This window comes from Neovison vison, chromosome 3 (assembly GCF_020171115.1).
Source record: "Neovison vison isolate M4711 chromosome 3, ASM_NN_V1, whole genome shotgun sequence".
NCBI classification, from domain to species: Eukaryota; Metazoa; Chordata; class Mammalia; order Carnivora; family Mustelidae; genus Neogale; species Neogale vison.
In genome coordinates, this window is record NC_058093.1 from 164,132,468 (window position 1) to 164,152,711 (window position 20,244).

At 36.9% G+C, this 20,244-nt stretch overlaps 1 protein-coding gene across 1 annotated transcript in view; it reads right to left on the minus strand.

The window, feature by feature from the left end:
* Positions 1-10,748: 10,748 nt before the first annotated feature.
* DSG1 (desmoglein 1) overlaps positions 10,749-20,244 on the minus strand; it is a 35,200-nt gene continuing 25,704 nt past the window's right edge. The window contains exons 14-15 of the mRNA XM_044243221.1: positions 18,050-18,258; positions 10,749-15,560 (exon numbers count right to left, since the gene is read on the minus strand). Of these exons, the coding sequence (XP_044099156.1) occupies positions 14,514-15,560; positions 18,050-18,258 (1,256 nt within the window). The 3' untranslated portion in view covers positions 10,749-14,513. The remainder of the gene's footprint in view (positions 15,561-18,049; positions 18,259-20,244) is intronic.

The following is a 20,244-nucleotide window of genomic DNA, read 5'->3' on the forward strand; positions in this document are numbered from 1 at the left end:
CAGTGGCTGTTATGATGGTTTTATTTCCACCACTACTTCCAAATAGGCTCTGAGTCAACATATAATAGTGCATTACATTAATATGCATCGTAGGGCAAGTTGATTATTGTGTAGTCAGCTAAAGAAATTCATTTTTGTATTTTGATTAATATTGAATTAGAATAATTTGATTTAGTTAAGAGAATTAATGAAACAGATCTAGATCTCTATGTGTTATTGTTTTTGACAAGGAGAAAAAATTATACTCTTCTCTGGCTATGTTTGATGGAGGTATTTGCAAGGGTTTCCAACCTTTGTATCGTGATTGGTTGATTTTTTCTGAAATATAAAATTTTCTGCTTGTCTGACTTGCTATTTATTCATAAGGTGAGTTTCAAAAAAAGAAAAGAAAAGAAACAGCAAGGAATAGACATAGGTACTAGATCTTTTAGGTGATTCCTCCATATTTCCCCATTTGTAACTCCTGTTCTCAGTGATTCAGAATTTGAATCTGGAGATTATGATTAGACACAGATTTAAAAGATTTTGCAGTAACTGAGAAGTGGACACTTGATGCCCCATCACCTCATTTGTATTTACTCCTTGGGACAGTTGTGGAAGTGATCTCAAAGTAGAATCCTGAAAGAAGTTCAGTTAGTGGCTAGTTACTAACCGAGATCTTTTTCCAGGCAAAACGTAGGTCATGATTTTGAGCTTAGGTAGATAAAGAGCAGTTACTTTTGTTTCTGTTGTGGGGTACCAGACATCTTAAAAACAGTATGAAAATATTAATGCTTAAAAATACCCATGAGATGATCTAATGCAATCTCTCCTCTCTTCCTTCTCTCTGATCTATGTTATAGGTGTAACACTGGGAGGCTGTACAGTGTAGTAATGCCAAAGGAGGGGAAGAATTCTACCTCCTGATAACAGTCCATTTCTATAAATACCACCATTATTCAGTATTGACTGGATATATGAAAGCAAAATAAAAAAGAGTTGATGGCCAAATGCTATTATCTGTTACAAAAACTCTTTACATAGTTTAGAGTTTACCAAACTATCAAGTTTAATAGCTAGTACTGCAAGCAAATTCTAAAAGTAAGTTTGTCCTTTTATTAATCTTTGATATCAAACCAGTAGCATCTCATTCGCTCGTATGAAAGTATGCATAGAATTTCAGGGATGCTCTTGATATTTAAGTATTGTTCTGTGCTTCTGTAATGTTGTCTTGTACTGGGACATTTTTAAAATAGTGGGACATTCTCATATTCTCATTCCATACATCATGTCCATCTAAAAGAGTATTTTAACACTTATATTTTTTAAAAAGTAATGCCATCAAAAACAGGTAATTGAATGCAGGTCAGTACAAATTATTTTTGAAAAAAAAAAAAAGAAATGTAATACGTTTCGGCCAAATAACATGATGTTAAGGCAGCATTTGCCATCAAGTTATCAGGGTCAGGTTACTGGGGGATATTATTTAAGTATCCAAGAGCAGCTCTATTTCTTCCTAGCTAGTCTTAGAAGAAAGGAAATTTAAAACGTGTATATATAGTTTTAAACTATGTTTGTCAAATGCCGAAGGCAAGTAGGTTCTAGAGTTGACTCAAGTAAGAAGGTTTTCATTAGCATAGGCCTGGGGGGGATGAACAAAATGTAAACAAAGCTTGTCTTGGTTTTGACTTAGAGCAGTGCTATGAATACACTTCTGTCTGTCCACCTTGAGTTAATGGCACTGAAGATAAACAAACTGTCCCCTTGTTAAAGCCAAATTTATGTATGGCAACCGTGGTGCCTGCAAACCAGGTTATTTGGGAGGTGTTGGAAATCACAGAGATTAAATGTCAGTTTCCTAAAGAGTTATGTTAATACCATAAGGATGATGTGAGTTTACACCCTAAAATCATACTTACACCCTGACAGAGGGGCCTTGTTGACTCTCTCTGTGACGTCATGTCCTCAGTGTGGGATGCCTTCTCAGTCAGTGCAGAAAGAATAGTGTAGCTTCTCACTCTGTGTTAATTAAAGCATGCCCTTACATACTTATTACATACTTGCTGCAGCCTTATCCCACAAAAATGTCATCTTTGTCTGTCCCCTGACTCCTGGTCGTGATGACAGTGGCCGCTCTTCTGCGCTATGATAATTACCTAAGTGTCATGCTGGTTTTTTCAGTGGCTCTGGCCATGACCCTGTTTGGCAAAGCTGTACTGTGTATGTAGTTTACCCTTTATGCTGTTAGTTTTGCATCTAGCAGTCTCTGAAGTGGGATGTGGGCTTAGGCTGTCTAGGAAGAAATTCAGGAGTAGGCAGGTCAAAAGCTAAGCAGTGGTTTTTGAAACAGATTCCTTGAACGGCTTGGACCCCAAAATCATAGGTCCAGTATAGAGTTACCTCTTCGTGCCTCTCCCTCCTGCCTCATACCCAAAGATCGCTATGGGGGGGGAAGCTTAGTTACAGAAAATAAAGATGACATCTTTAAGGAATCTGCCTTTCGGCTTCAACTTCTCTATGGACCAGTGATGTGGAATGGGTTCCTAGAAGAATGTTTTCTGATAATTCTATGGCTTGCTTACATCACTAGATCTTGAAAGAATGTGTTATTATCACACGTGTTAGCTTTTGTGTAGAATTCAATTTTATTTATGTAGTTTATCCCTAATTATAGCTTTGCACATAGAATTATCTATTTGTAGTTAAGGTAAATGTGTGATGCTATTGCAGCAGATTGAAATGGATAAAGATGCAGATCTGGTTCAAATGTCAGATATTTTATTAACTTGGTCTGTTGCTGTGGGTGAGTTAGTTTATCTCAATAAATTGTAATTACCTCATCTATTTTCTTACTGGTCAGATTTTGGGAGTTATATTAGATACATTTGTATAGAGAAACTAGCACTTAGTATGCTCTCTTTCACTAGTATTCTTTCTTCATCATTTCTAAAGTGAATATGTCTGTAATAGACTTACCATTTATTAAAGCCTATGGCATGACGTACAAATATGCTATTTTTTCTATTTACTAATATTTCATTTTTGGTGACAGTCAATAAATATGTCAATAAATATGGTTTTCCTTATTGCTTGCTCCTCTAGTTTATAGCACATTAATTTCTGACAGTTTCGTACTTGTGTTTGAAATTTTATTCTATGTAATTGATTTTAAATCTTCATTTGGCTTTAACAATTTTTAAAATACATTGTATATCTTTTTAAAGAAAGTTTATTTTTAAATATTTCATTTATTTGTTTCTTTTAGAGAGAGAGAATGAGAGAGAGAGAGAGCATGAGACAGGGGAGGGCCTGAGGGAGAAGCAGACTCCCTGCTGAGCCCGGAGCCTGATGCTGGACTGGATCCCAAGACTCCAGGATCATGACCTGAGCCGAAGGCAGTTGCTTTACCAACTGAGCCACGCAGGCTCAAGTTTATTTTTTATTTTTTAGATTTTATTTATTTATTTGAGAGAGAGAGAGAACGTAAAAGAGCACAAGCAGTGGGAGCTGCAAAGGCTAAGGGAGAACCAAACTCCCCACTGGGCAGGGAGCATGATGTGGGGCTCAACCCCAGAATCCTGGGATCATGACCTGAACAGAAGGCAGACACTTAACTGACTGAGCCACCCAGGCACCCTAAAATACATCATATGTCTTTTTAAAAATTTGGTTCATTAGGGGTGCCTGGTGGCTGGTAAGTTTATATTCAAGCTTTCTAGGCTCAGATTATTTTCATCTTTATATTTAAAGTAGATTATTTTTCTGGTAATTCGTGTTTAATAATCATGTTTACAGAAGATGATTTGTGAAGTAAAATATTAAATTATTAATTTGCCATGGGGAGAGTTTTCCACAGCAGGATAACTATAGAGTTTATATTCTTTCTCTGAATGCCTTCCACCTACCCTAGCAATCAAGGTACTAGGTCAAAAATTGTTTATTGGTCATGAATGAAAAGCAAAGTTGAATAGTTATTTTGACATGCCTTTCATCTAAGCTGTAGGGGTATCTAGTAAGATATTCTTTCACTAGGAAAGAAAATACCTTTATTTATTCTCCCATACAACAGCATATGGAAAGGCCCGAATTTCTACAAAGGTTTGGTTTAATCTATCAGGTGTATGTTTTAGAAAAATTGAGTAGTGATTGGATCACATTTATTTATCTGTCCAACGAATAATTATTGAGTTTCTACATGTTGATTTGTCAACCTCACAGAGTTCTGGGAACACTTGCAACTGCCCCCATGACCTTTGTCATACGAAGAAAGCCACATTTTCATCCCAAGTTTTTTTGGACTCTATTTTCCAAACACTGTCCACTAAAAACAGTTTAGTTATATTTAAAAATAAACTATTTTGGGGTGGCTCAGTGGGCTAAAGCCTCTGCCTTCGGCTCAGGTCATGATCCCAGGATCCGGGGATTGAGCCCCGCATCGGACTCTCTGCTCAGCAGGGAGCCTTCTTCCTCCTCCTCTCTCTCTCTCTCTGCCTGACTCTCTGCCTACTTGTGATCTCTGTTTGTCAAGTAAATAAATAAAATCTTTAAAAAAAACCAAAAAACCTATTTTTTAGTTTACCCTCTAATTCTAACTACATCCTAGTAAGATCTAATTTTTTATATATCTAACCCTTCCCCAAAGCATACTTAAGGCAATTGGTCAAAATTTATTTTACAATCTAAAAAAAATAAGTTATATTGTCCCTTATTTTAAAGAGGAATCATCAGGTCAAAGACTAGTTTAGAAGAAGTCCTGTTGGGAATGGTGGAATTTGACAAGTAATATAGAGTAGTCTGGGGACTCAGTTCTCATATAGATGGTCAATGCAAGGATGGATTTTAGAAAAGTTGTGTAGTGAATGGATTGCATTTATGTATGTATTCAACAAATAATTATTGAGTTTCTGTTTGTTGCTGTGCTAACTTCTATGTATCACACATCAATTCAAAATTTGTTATTTAATTACTTTCATATCCAAGGAATGACAAAACAATGTTTGATGTACCTTTTTAAATAAGCCAAGTGCAAGAACATGTCTTAGAAAGGGAGTGAATTAACATGGTGTTATTGGAAATAAACTTTTAAAATGTTGGGTTGTGTATTAAAAAAATGACAACTTTAATGGACCCATGACCCTTCTTTCTAGCAGTAAATAGATATCCAAACCAATTGTCTATCAAGGTCACTCCTAAGTTTATAACAGTAAAGCTAAGTCATCTCTTATAGGAGGATGATTATATGTCTGAACACTTTACAGGGACAGGCATCTAATTAACATGAATCATACAATATCATAAAGGTACAAATTAATGACGGGGGGACTTGAAGACTTTCCTATTTTACACCACCATGTTTTTAAATTCATTTTATCAATATACTAATTTATGATCCATTCTTGTTTACCGTGGAATATTTAGGAAAGGCCTATGAAATCTGAACGTTTTGTTTGTTGCTAGTTGCATATTCCACCAAAGTGCTGCTGAGTATAGCTGTGGTTGTTACACATCCCATTGGTGCCTTCTCCCTATATTTTGCCATTATGTTTCAGTACCCACACACCCAGTTTCTGACTGCTGCTATTGTGTTTCTTCACTGATGCTATAGCCACTTGGCCCACCTGTGCAGCAGGCATAGGTCATCCTCAACTATAAACTGATGATAGGTGTTGTCTAAATACACGGTCTCCCTCTTTTCTGGGATGGTTTAACTCTGCAATGCATGCGCTAGACCGGCTTCCAACATTTTCCCCAGGAGAGCTGAGCTTCAGTTGCCCATGGGCGTAACTGGCCTCTATTGGCTATTTTCCCTTCACTGTTTCGTTTCATATTTACTTACCAGTGTTCCTTTACATCCATCCTCTTCCCCCTCAGACTGCCTACAAATCCTGTTTCTCAGGCCCTAATTCTGGGTAAACCCAACCTCAGACGTGATCAGAACAGGTCAGTAATTTATCAAGTAGAAACTGGCATTCATTTTGAAAAAGATATCTATTAATTTGAACACTGCAAAGTATTTTCCACTGAAAAATATGATAAATTACATTCTGAGCCCAATCAGGCATAGCGCTTTTTTTTTTTTTTAAGATTTATTTGTTTATTTGAGAGAGAAAACCCACACAAGTGTGTGTGTGTGAGTGTGGGGAGGGGGAGAGGGAGAGGGAGGGAAACAGACTCACCACTCACTGAGTACAGAGCCCAACTCGGGGCTCAATCTCATGACCCTGAGATCATGACCTCAGTTGAAATCAAGAGTTGGATACTTAACTAAGTTACCCAAGCACCCGCAGATACGACCTTTGACAGGAATTGGAGCTTGACATTTTGAGCAGTTGTGGGAAATTTCTTGAAGCAAGGGCTCTTTCCCCTAGGTTTTATTTTATTATTTTTATTTTTATTTTATTTTAATTTTGGTTTAATTAACATACAGTGTTACATTAGTTTCAGGCATGCAATATAGTGATTCAACAATTTTATACAGTATGTGGTGCTCATCATGATAAGTGTATACTCTTAATCTCTCCATCTATTTCACTCATCCCCCACCCTCTCTGGCAACTACCAGTTTGTTCTTTATATTTAAGAATCTGTTTTCTTGTTTGTCTCTTTTTTCTTTGTTTTGTCTCTTAAATTCCACGTATGAGTGAAATCACATGGTATTTGTCTTTCCTTGATTGCCTTATTTCACTTAGCTTTATACCCTCTAGGTCTACCCATGTTGTTGCAAATGGCAAGATTTCATTCTTCTTTATGGCTGAGTAATATTCTATTGTATGTATCTATATGCTACATCTTATTTATCCATTCACTTATCAGTGGATACTTGGGCTGCTTTCATAGTTTGGTTATTGTAAATAATGCTGCAGTAAACATAAAGGTGCATATATCTTTTCAAATTAGGTTTTTTTTTATATTTTAGGTAAATATCCAGTAGTGGAATCACTGGATTATACGGTTATTCTATTTTTAATTTTTTAAAGAACTTCCAAACTGTTTTCCAGAGTGACTGAACCAATTCTCATTCCTGCCATCAATGTACAAGTGTTTCTTTTTCTCCCCACTTCACCAATACTTGTTATTTCTTTTTATTTTTTAAATTTTTAAAATTTTAGCTGTTCTGACAAATGTGAGGTGCTATCTCATTGTAGTTTTGATTTGCATTCCCTGATGATATGTGATGTTAAGCATCTTTTCATGTGTCTGTTGGCCATCTGTATGTCTTCTTTGGAGAAATGTCTGTTCATGTCTTCTGCCCATTGTTAAATTGTGTTGTTTATGGTTTTTTTGGTACTGAGTTGTATAAATTCTTCATATATTTTGGATATAACTCTTTATAGATGTCACTTGCAAATATCTTCTTCCATTTAGTAGGTTGTCTTTTAGTTTTGTTGACTATTTCCTTTGCTGTGCAGAGGCTTTTTATTTTGATGTAGTCCCAATAGTTTATTTGTACTTTTGTTTCCCTTGCCTCAGGAGACAGAGCCAGAAAAATGTTTCTATGGCCAAGGTCAGAGAAATTACTTCCTGTCTTCTCTTCTATGATTTTTACATTTTAGGTCTCATATTTAGGTCTTCAATCCATTTTGAATTTATTTTTGTGTATGGTGTAAGAAAGTGGTCTAGTTTCATACTTATGCATGTAGCTGTCCAGTTTTTTCTAACACTTGTTTTGAAAAGACTGTCTTTATCCTACTTTGTCGCCTCCTTTGTCAAAATTTAATTGACCATAGAATTATGGGTTTATTTCTAGGCTCTCCATTCCATTCTATTGATCTATGTGTTTGTTTTTGTGCTAGTACCATACTATTTGATTATTCTAGTTTTGTAGTATATCTTGAAATCTGGACTTGTGATACATATGGTTTTGTTTTTCTTTCTCAAGATTGCTTTAGTTATTTAGGCTCTTTTGTATAGTGATTCTATACAAATTTTAGGATTATTTGTTCTAGTTCTGTGAAAAATACTGTTGATATTTTAATAGGGATTACATTAAATCTATAGATTTCTTTGGATAGTATGCTCTTCCCCCTAGGTTTTATATAAGCAAGGATGGCTATCACATAGGCACAGAACAGATGGGGATATACAAGGTTTCTCATAATTAAGTTTTGTTTGTAAAATTAGGAAAAGTAAGGGTCAGCTAGAGTTTACCTTATTTGAACTCAGTCACTAAGTACATGCCCCCAAATTGGTTCATTTTCAAAATTTTTGAACCAATTTAATATGCTCCATTTGTGCTTACTATGCTTGATTTTTTTCAAGACACTTCTCTAATGAACTTTGGATTTAATCTAATAAAAATCCATCAAAATTCCTAAAACAAAGATTATAATCTAATTTACATTTATAATTAATTATAATTATATAATTAATTATAATCTAATTTACATTTTAGAAGGCCACATAGGCTCATCTGTAGAAAATTGTTTGAAGAAAGCCAGTATGGAAGTAGAGAGACTACTTGAGAGACAGTTCTAGGATGGTGGTGGCAGATGGGGATAGAAGCTGTTGAATGGCCTGAGCTATATTTTGGTCATAGAATCAGTCAAAGTCATAAGCACATACTAATGGGTCAAATGAGGGAGGGGGATGTGAAGGAAGGGATGAAATCAAGGAGTACTTAGCTTCTGTCTTCAGCAATGGATTGTTGGGGTCATGTTTATTGGGGGTATTGGGGAGTACAAGTGTGTTTAATAATTTTGAACATTTTAAAAGGGGCTTCGATGATGTCTCGTAGAGACAGTGTAGAGTGTTAAGAGCAGAGGACATGGAACCAAACTTTAGGGGGAACATCACCATTTAATAGTTGGGTAGATGGGAAAGAAACAAAATAAGAGAGAACATGGCCAATGAAATGTAAGCTGTATCTTGAAAGGATGGTATAAAAGCCAAGAAAGAAAAGTGTTGCAGTGAATGGAGAATAGTTACTTTTTTCAGATTCTTCCCAGAGGTTAAGAAAGATGAGGACAGAACAGTAGACCTTGTGTTTGGCCATCTGTAGGTCTTAGACAAATTTGACAAGGGCCATTCTGGCGGATGGATAGGATGGGGTTGAAGTTTGATTGGACATGAGAAAGTAAAGAAGGAACATATATATGAGTCTTAAGAAGGTTGGTGAGACGAAGTGCCTGGGTGGCTCAGTAGATTGAGCCTCTGCCTTCGACTCAGGTTGTGATCACAGGGTCCTGGGATTGAGCCCCGCATTGGGCTCTATCCTTAGTGGGGAGACTTCTTCCCCACCTCTTTCTCTGCCTGCTTCTCTGTCTACTTGTGATCTCTGTCTGTCAAATGAATGGGTAAAATCTTTAAAAAAAAAAAAAAAAAAGGTTGGTGAGACAAAAAAATGAGGAAGTAGCTCCAGGAAGGGATGCTGTTGAACAGGCTCTGAAAGAGAGTGAGAGATGGTTTCAAAAAAGGACTACTAGGGAAGGAGCAAAGTCATTGAGCAGAAATGGGGGATTGTCTTTTTATATAAATAGGACACTAGCTCCACTGTAATAAGATGGAGGGAGAGAGTGCAAGTACAGGTGGATGTCTCGTGAACAGTAAGAGTAGGTCATCAACTAAGAATGAGGAGGAAAAAAGAGGTGTGGGAGTTTTGACGACAGAGAAGGTATGGAATAGTGAGCTAGTATAATGAGATGAGAGGTCTATCAGAGTAGGTTGGATTGTGGGGAACCATGTTATATTAATCTGAGATTTGAGACTGAGTATTCAAAATGAAAAAAAAAAGTCAATTCTGTTGAATCACTTCTTTAACTGTTTGTGTGAGGACAGAGATGGAATGTGAGAGATTTGGGATGTGAAAGGGAGGAGCGGGGCAAGGAGTTCAAAGGCATTCACCAAAAGGCAGCATATTTGAACTCATGAAGCTTGATTAGACACGGAGGAAAGTGGGGTGGCAGATAGTGGAAAGTGAGAGGAGTCAAAACAAGGAAGCACCGATGAAGTGGAGGAACTGTGCCATCAGAATGCAGGAGCTAGTGAGCTGGAAGGAGAAGGGGGAGGAGGAAGTGGTCAGAGGCTGGGAAGACTGACACAGGGATCCAGAAACTGCCGTGCTGGGTTGGGAGGGGGAGAATGGAGGTCTGAGAATTCAGAATTCCAGGTGTCAGCTGCCTCCTCTGTGGGGTCACTTGAGTTCCTGTGAATGCTCTCTGGAGTTGGAGAGGTCACAGTGGACTCTGGGCCAGACTATGAGTCTTCAGTAAAAGTGAGAACCTTGTTGAGAGGTCAGGGAAAGACGCAAGCAGTAGAGAGGGGACAGGCGGTTCAGACAAGTCTGGAAAGGGTAAGGTTTTGGGTAAGAGGAAGGTGATCATGTTCTAAAAGTGGCACTGGAGAGCCAAAAGGAGATGTACGCCCAGGAAAGATGAAAGGGCATAATTTGAAAAGAAAATCTATTTTAAAAGAATTACAATGCCAGTGTAAAGTTGCTTAAGTATCCAACAACAGATGTTTAAAATGCCAGCTACTTGTCATTTATGTATTTGTGCGAGGCTGCTCAAGCCTGTGCTCAGACACTGCTGGGAAGCCCTCTGGAGAGAAGGCATCCCAGGAAGCTGAAAAAAGAAAAAAAAACCTAGACAATGGAAAATGAAAATAAGTTTTAACAATGTGAAAATAAAATAACAATGTGAAAAAAACAACGTGAAAATAAAAATATGAAAATAAAATAAATCATCTGGACTGAAAATGGTCATTAGACTTGCTGACCTCTAAGTATTCCTTACAGTCTAAACCTCCCCACCTTTACCATTCAGAAAAGATGATGGAAGCATACCAATCATTTTATTGCTGTCAACATAAGCCTTTGGAAATTACAAACCAACTTAAAATAGCCAATAAAGGACCAAGCAAGGAATTAGCACCCAAATAAGCCAAGAACTTTTATATTGAAACCTGAAAGAAAGCACCTTGTTTTAAACATCACCAAAGATGAATATTAGAGTTTAAAAATACTTGTAAAATAGCAAAAGAAAAATAAGTTAGACTAGGTACCACTTGATGATAAAGTGTTCAGTAATTCAGATATAACTAGATGGAAGGAATACAGACATTTAAACAATAGGTTATTTTTTGTTTTAAAATTTTTTTGGTGGTTAATAAGTTGATCCATTCATGCTTTTGTCCTAGCATAAATTGAACAATCGAGAACTAGGAGGCAGATTCTGTTTCATGAAAACTAGTAATCTGTGTGGACTGGGGTATTGCAGTGCAAAGGGAAGCAAGTCTTAAAAATACCAGAAATCCTACAAAAGTTTGGGGTTTATTAAATAGGCATGGGAAAATGTGGCAAATACTTTTAGAAGTTTTGGATTTTGAATGTCTTTCCTAAATTGGCTATTTTAGCCAATGATTAAAAACCTTTTAATTCCTACTCTAGCTAAAGGGTATCGTATGTGTTATACAATGGTTGACCTTCAGATGTTGGTATAAATTCAGAAATGAGTTGTGTATACAACTAAAAACATCCAGTTAGAGTGAATATGTAATGTTTGAAGGTATATAATTAAAATTCTGTCAGGAAATTACATTGAATGGAGATTACAAGGCTAAAAACTATATGCCAATAGAGAAGAGATGTCCAGATGAAGGCCTACGTATATCCCTAGATACATAATTTTTCTGTAAATTTTTCGTGTACATACAGTTACATCAGGCGATATACATCAAGGCTAATAAAATGTAGTAGATGTATCTGGAATTCAATGTCAAAATTAAGCTCAAGATGGTATTTTGGTTAATATTAAATTATAAAGAATTTATGATACACTAATTTTTGACCCTAAGGGCCATCTCTTTAGAAAGTCAGATGTTTTATAAATACCCCTTTCTTTTCAAACTATATACACATAATATTTAAATTACTATTTCTTCCTTCTCCCTTTTACTAAGAGTATGTTGATCTGAGATACAGCTTGCAATATAGATTTGAATTATAACTATTTTCTTATAAAATAATTTCTGTATCTTAGATCTGTAGAATGACCTAAGGTCTATGGGTTGCAGTAAAGGATCTACAGAGAAGAATTGATTTCTGCCCAAAGGTTGTTTATTGAAAAAAATGACATGTCTTTAAATGATTGTTAGAATTGTATCTTAAAAAGATAATTTTAAAATTTAAGAATAAAGAGTTAGAATATCAGTGTGTAATCCTGACAAAAAATTTATTTGAAAGTATCTTCCTAGAAGGATTGGCAACTAGTACTGTCACTTTTTATATCTTCCATGGTTTTTTTACTAATAGATCTTAATAATAATAATAGTTATTAAAGATGGTAAATCTGGCATTTTTTAGACAACTTAAAAAACTTTTTTGGAAGATATCAGGAGTCTTTAAAGAACACTTCTGATGATAAATCAAAGTGACACATAAGCTACTTATCATCAGATACCATCCCATTAATTAATTAACCATAATTATTTTTATTCCTTCAAACTTCTGAGCCCAGCATACTCAAGTATATTTCAATAAATACCTTTTGGCTTTATTTCTGGAAAGATCATCCATCATTAATGGAATACCCCTCCCCAAATGGGAGAGAAAGAAATAAAAGAAAGAGTTCCTCTGAATGACTTTATTTATACCTCTACATTTTGGCATGCTACAGACTATCAAAATTTCACATGGTCTACAGACATAAAATAAGATGTATATTGTGGCTTTGAAAATATTGACGTCATCTGCTATAATATAGAGCAAAATAGCTCTAATAAATTAGTTCACTCCCTGGCCCCCTTTGATAAGTGTTGGAAGTTGAAGGACTATTCTTTGATCTTGTAACACCCTGGGAAACTTGAGTAATTGGCAGGGAATAATCCTTTAAAGATTTTGTCATATCCAGTTTCACTTTCGTGAGCTCATATTAACGCTGAATTTAGAAAAGAGAATAAAATTGCTCTACTTTGCTATAGTAAACTTACCCATGTCTAAGAATGCTTTGATTCTATTTAGAGATTTTTAAAACCAGGTAATAACTATATAGCAAACACACAGAAATGACATACCATAAATAATACATTATTAAATTTTGAAGGTAGAAAAATATATCATACTATATAATTTGGGAACTGTCTTATCAATTGGAGCATTTTATAAGCCAAGAGCTTATAAGCAAATCAAATCAGGAATGTAACATTTATTCTAGTGAGAAAATTTAGTTAGGGAGTGAGAGTAAGGATATTTGGTGGTCTAGTACAATTTCAATTGGGTCAACACAATACCATCAACATTATTGAAAGTTTTTAGTTGACCCCTTTAAAATAGTAGCAGAACATTGTCTAGAAAAGTACTAAACTCAATTAAAACTAATAATGTGGTATTACGTTACAGAATAATTCTAACTTTTTGCATTAAACATTTTACATGTTCTAGAAACTTTTTTTTAGATCCCCTTAAGAAAAAATTCCCCCAAAGCTTAGCCATACTGCAGGCTTTTTTTCACAGCTCAACTTAAGTAAATTATTTTAACTTAAGAGATGTATAATAAAGAGCTGGATATAAATGAGTAACATTTAGTGAATACACATCTGAAATACTATGTGATTTCCATCTGCTTCTTTGGAAGGTAATTTACCATTAGGGATGACAACCATGTCAGGTGTTACTTGCTTCAGTCAGAGAAGTACACCTGGCAAATTCATACTATTAGGTCAGAGCCACAGTGATAAGGGGAAAAATAAGTGTGATATCCTGCAACCTCATCGGTATGCAATATTTATAAATACTGCATCTATTACTAAACACAAGCTAGAATCAGAAAACTCCTTGACTCTATGGGAATTTTAGCTGAAACCCCTTCTCAAGATCTGGGATCAGACATTGTCAATGTCCCCCAAATGAATCTCACCCTATTACCATTCTCTTTTGGAAGTTTCCTCCCAGGAAACATTTCCTAATTTAAGGTTTATTTTCTCTGGTACAATTATTAGGGTAGGAGTGCTTGGTGGCTTGTGAGCTTGTGAGCTGTGTAGTCAGATTTGTTTTCTTTAATTGTTAATCGTGGTCTGAGTATATGGTTGGATTTTTATTTCTATTATCTGTGAAATTGACCAGGTGCTTGGCACACATTTCGAGTTCTTCCTGAATACGTGAGCTCATATTACATGTTTAGTCCTTTTTGAATATTGCTTGAGCTACATGGCAATCAAAATAGGGCAAGGAGAATTGTGCCAATAGCCATCTCAAGGCCATTTGTTTTGCATGACTGAGTTTAATTTATTCCATGTGCTGGAGATACAGGACCGGCCACACAGAAGATCCTATCACTGTACTGGCACAGGAAAGACCCTGTCTCAAGTTTTAGTTCATTGTCGTGATTCCATTAGTATTAATGTAAGAAAAAGGTTTACAAATGCTAGGGAGAGCTCTTGCCCAACAGCACTGTTTACATATTTTTCTCATTGTGGTTTCCCACCTCACTCCACAGTTACGTAGCACCTAGTTGTGCATCATAAATCACGATGTAAGTTTTTTGGTGGTGGGAGTTGAAGCTGAATCACCACAGCTGAGAACAAGTGTGCTGGGATCCTGGCTACTTCGTATATTGTACTGTACTGTACTTCGTGATTCGACTTCGGGCAGTACTAGGGGAGGCAGATCCAAGGGTCTGGCTAAAGTGATGGTCAGAGGAGCTCCTCATGTGGCCAATGGTGGCTGTGCCCCCCATGCTGCTACTCAGGCCCCCACCTCCTCCCAGGCTGCTCAACCCAATGCCACCACCACTTCCTCCAGGTACACTGCCAACCAGGCCACTGCCTCCAGTCATCCCAGCTGGGCCACTAATTCCACTTATGCCAGAGCCAGAAACAACCCTCTCTGTCACAATCACATTTTGGGCATTTGATAACTCAGGGTGTATACTTAGATTGCCCATCATGCCAGAAGCTGGTCGGATTACTCTTTCTGTCACTACCACATTTGATGACTCTCTAGGATCAGGCATGGTCAAAGAGGTGGGTAGACTTGAACTTGGTGCTATTACCCTTTCTGTCACTATAATGTTTGACCCATCTCTCAAGTCAGGCATCTCCAACATTCCATGCAAATCAGTGCCAGAGATTGGGCCGACCACCCTCTCGGTCACCACTACATTTGATGCATGTCGATTATCATGAATATGGACAGAGGGCTTCAGAGTGCCAGAAGTGGTGTAAGACTCGGTCACAGTAACATTACCATAGCCCAGAGGATCAGGAATGGGCATAGGATGCTGTACACCAGGTCCAGAGGGGTAGGTACTCTCAGAAATGACTGTGGTGGCGCCAAAATGTGAAGAGATGGGTGGATGTCCACCAGGGATGGGGTCTGTTCCCTGCTGAGGGCAGATCGGTTCAGTGCCTTCAGGTGGCCAAGAAGGATCAGGGTCTGGATATGGTTCAACTTCTTTTCCTAGGCTGATATCTGCCAACTTCTTAAATTTAGGCCCCAGTGTATCCAAAAAGCTGTCATCCAAGTCTTCTCCAATGAAGCTACAACAACCCACAGAGCCAGCAGGGGAACCTACACCTTCAATGTCATATATGAGCAAACAGTCATTGGATGGGCGTCCTTCATCTTCATCTGCATAAGCATATGCTTTCTGGATTAATAGAGGAAAGAGAAAAATGAGATTATGGATACATATTTAACAATAATAGAAGTCTTGATCATTCTTTTTTCTTCTGGGACATTACCAAAGAGGGACCTAGAAGACAAAATTCTGACCTCTCCTAGAGATGCATTAAAAATAATTATATAATTTCCTGAAAGAATTTGGTTAGAAATTATTTTAACTGTAAGCCTGTTAATACATTTTGATTTTTAAAATTTATTTAAATGGACTTTCCTCTCACAGTGCACTTTGGATACAAAAGCACATGCAAAAAATCACATGAATTATTTTATAACCATGTTAGGAGGTACTTAAAAGTACTGTACAGGAAGTACACCAAATTGTGGGGGGTTTTCTTTTCTTTTTCTTCTTCTTCTATTTTGTTTGTTTGTTTGTATAAAAAAGGTAGCTCGTAGTTGATTTGGGTTCATTTGGGATTGCACTTTCTTTCCTCCAATGAAGTGAATGTGGTGGCTCTATAAAGATTTATTTCAGTGCAGCTTTTTCAGTAAAAAAGAACATTTGAATTTGGGTCTATGCCATTTTGGGGTTCATAATGGAAATTTTTTAAAAATAGGATCTCCTTCACAAAAAAAAAAAAAAAGAAGAAGAAGAAGAAGAGGAAGGGCACCTGGGTGGCTCAGATGGTTAAGCATCTGCTTTCAGCTCAGGTCATGATACTGGGCTCCTGGGATCAATCCCACATGGGGTTCCCTGCTCAATGGGGAGCCTGCTTCTCCCTCTGCCTCTCTCTCTCATGAATAAGCAAATAAAATCTTTTTTAAAAAATAAAATAAATAAAAATAGGATCTCTTTCAATTCAAAGTTAAAGCCCATAGACATGTGCGCTTTTTTCCTTTTTTTAAGGATTTTTAAAAAAAAAAATTTATTTCAGAGAGAGAGAACCACCACCAGGAGGGGTAGAGGGAGAGAGAATCTTAAGTATATTGCCCGCTGAGCATGGAGCCCGATGTGGGGGTCCACCTCACAACCCTGAGATCATGACCTGAGATGAAACCAAGAGTTGGACGCTCAACCAACTGTGCCACCCAGGTGCCCCAAACACATGCACTTTTATTTCATTTTTGTTGTTCATAATATTGGATTATAAATTTTCAGGTTAAGTATCAGAAATATCTTTATTAGCAGACCAATTGTTGCCATTTCCTTCAAAAAATATTTTTGAGTCCTTACTATTTGCCGGACACTCAATTAGGAACCTGGCAATGCAGTAGTGAACAAAAGCAGACGGAGTCTCTCTCTCTCATATGGCTTACCTTTTAGTAGGAGGAGACAGGCAATACATAAACATATGTGTCAGGAGGTGGTAAGCTCAGAGTGAAGGGATAGAGTGGCCACCGGCAGCCTCTCATAAAGTGATGTTTGATCAGAATCAGAAGTTAGAATAAAGCATCAGGGTGAGGAAAGTACATAGAGTGTACCGGGCAGAAGGAGTCATAGATGCAAAAGTTTTGAGGCAGAATTGTACATTCATTTGTAGGGACATGAATGGGAAGCATCCCTGTGGATTTAGCAACAGATTTATTATTATTATCTACTACTATTTGAAAGGCTTTTATCACTGTTTAATTTCAATATATCAGCCATCCTCTAAAGCAATAGAAGAGTTAAAGAAGGTATTTTAGGCCAGGATGTAGAAAGATGCAGATCTGTTAGAGACAGTTTCAGAGACGGGAAATCTCTGAAGGCTTAAGTACCATCTGGTGTGTAGCCACAGGCAATTTTGTCTCTACCTGAGGATGGCAAAATTAATTTTGCTGGTTCTTAGAATATTCTGGAAGTGTGCTATGGTTCTTGAACCCACACTTATGGAGTGTTTACTATGTGCCTGGAACTGAGCTAGGTACTGGCAACATGATATAGAGAACATATGGACAAGGCAATAAAAACCATGGTAGACATATAAACATATTTTAGCAATGATAGGTTCTATAAAATTTATACACAGAGCACTACAGAAATACAGATAAGGACACATCAATTCTATTTTGGATGTGAGGGTTATCAGTAAAAGGTTCAGAGAAGCAGTGATAGTTGAATTGAGTCTTTAAAGATGAATAGGAGTTTATGATAGAGATGATGGATAAAAGCATCCTGGGAGGGCAGAGCAAAGGCAAAGGCATAGTGTGAATGAGGCAAAGACACATGTGGGATTGGTGGTAAGGAGTAATTGGAAATGAGGGAAGAGATCATTTTATGAATAATCTTAATTGTCATATTATGGAGTTAGGACTTCATTGCCTTAGACAAATAGAACTGGGAGTCATTGGCTATTTTTAAGTAGAGGAGTAAAGTGATCAGTTCAGAATTACAGAAATGTTATCCAGCAGCAGTATGACTGTCAGGCATAGACTAGAGGCTGGGAACCTGCCAAAGCCCTGTTGAAAAATAGTGGTAGCCTGGAGTAGAGCTAGAGGCACAGAATGGAGAGGAAGCCATGGCACTTGAGACCTTACCTGACAGAAGTAGCTTTCCATGAAGTTCATATTCAGACCTCCTTCTCTACATTCTCTCATAGAATTTCTTCTTAATGTTCCAGAATATTCTTGACATATCTCAGGTACTCCTGAAGTTTTAACTCCTTCTGTTAGTTCAAATCCTGTTGTTCTTTCTCCTCCTCCCAGATCTTGCATTTCTCTGCCACCATACTCATTCGTGTAAACCCCTAGAAGTGTTGATAAAATTAAGTACACTTTCTATATAGCGTATTGTAGACCCAAAATAAATAACTTTCTATAATGTACAGTTTCATCATTGAGGTAAAACAAAGGTGATACATAAAGGGCTATACATACAATATGGAGTTCAAAATAATATTAGTAATCAGTTTGTTCATTTGTTAGTTGTTTGATGTTAATTATTTATTGCTAATTATGTGTCATGCTGGAAGAGCGGGGCTGCATAGAGGTTATAAAAACCTATGCTTTAGTGAGTTTGATTTCAAATTGAGGGAGTTTGGCGGGGGGGAAATACCCAAATTCTAAAAGTTAAATAGTATAAGAATATCCCCAACATATTGGAAGCACAGCGCTTCCAGAGGAAGACCTGAGAACCACTGGCTTTCAGAGAAGCCATGACTGTGGTGATAGGAAAGGTTGGCACCGAGACTCTTGCGTTTTCACTTGGATGTGATGGGTGACTAGAAGCTCGTTACCATATTCAAGGGAAGTTAGACAAAATGATTGTTCAGTCTGTGGAAGAGCCATGGATAGGGAAAGTATTGGCAGTGGGATAGGTGCCCTATGGCTTTAATATTTCAAAGATCTTGATTTTGGGGGACAATATGTTTTTCATCCTTTTATGACTCTGGTACGTCTCATTGTGCTTTGTTCCAGATTTGTGTAAAAAGTCTAGTAGATGTATTGAGGGGATAAATGCAGAAGTAAATTCTGATGGATCTGATGAGTTGACAAGTCTTGAGAACAGATTGGATGTCAAGAATAGGGAGATAAAAGAGTCATCCGGGGCTGCTGCTCTTGTGGTGAAAGGATGTTGATGTCATTAACACAAATGGAAACATCAAGAAGAGAAATAGGTTTAGAGACCAGTGTGTCTAGTAGTTTGAGTAAGGTGCAGTCCTATAAACATTCCTATGCCTCTCCTATTCTAAAGAGTTCAAAATAGGAACAAATTTGAAAAAGACTGGGAGAAAAAGAAGGGAATGACTAACTTTGATCACTCTATGAAAAAGTGAAACAGTACAACTAGTTTTCAAAGATACAAAAAGTTTAAAAAAAAAAATTTATTAGTATGGTAGTTATCCCCTTGCTTTGAAATTCAAATTGTTCCCTTGTTTCTGCCTGCAAACTGGTCTAGACCCCTGTTTCTTGTTGGTTGGTTTGTTTGTTTTAAGCTTTTATGTATTTATTTTTATTATTATTATTATTATTATTATTATTATTTTTATTTGACACAGAACAAAAGAGCGAGACAGCAAGAGCAGGAATACAAGCAGGGGAAGGAGAGGGAGAAGCAGACTTCCCATTGAGCAGGGAGCCTGATGCAGGGCTCGTTCCCAGGACCCTGTGATCATGACCTGAGCCAAAGGCAGACACTTAATGACTGAGCCACCCATGCGTCTCTAGCCCCTGTTTTAAGGCGTATTGTCATTAGAGTCTTGGTTAACCATGTGCAAGGAGATACTCTACCCCCTGCACATGGCCTCAGCTGACAACCTGGAAAGATTCTGATAGTGTTTCATTCACTTACTTTCAGTTTAAGAAACGGGACAAAATTTTTCAGATTAGCTTTCTGCTCATGCTGAGAATGGATGCAGTTTTGTTTTTTGTTTGTTTGTTTGTTTTGTCATGATAGCAGCTCAAGTTGGAGTGGGTTTGTATGCAGATAATTTTTTTTTAATGGATACAGTTCAGTAATAGAAATATTTTTATCTTCCTTGTGATTTTCTTAATAACAATTTCTTTTCTCCAACTTACTTTATTGTAAGAATACAGTATATTTTACATATATATACATATATATATGTATATATATATATATATATATATATATATGACATACAAATTGTGTGCTAACCAACTGTTTATGTTAACAGTAAGTCATCTAGTAGTTAAGTAAGTAGTTAAGTTTTGGGAGAGCCAAAAATTAGTACTTGTATTTTTGACTGATGGAAATCAGCATCCTTAACACC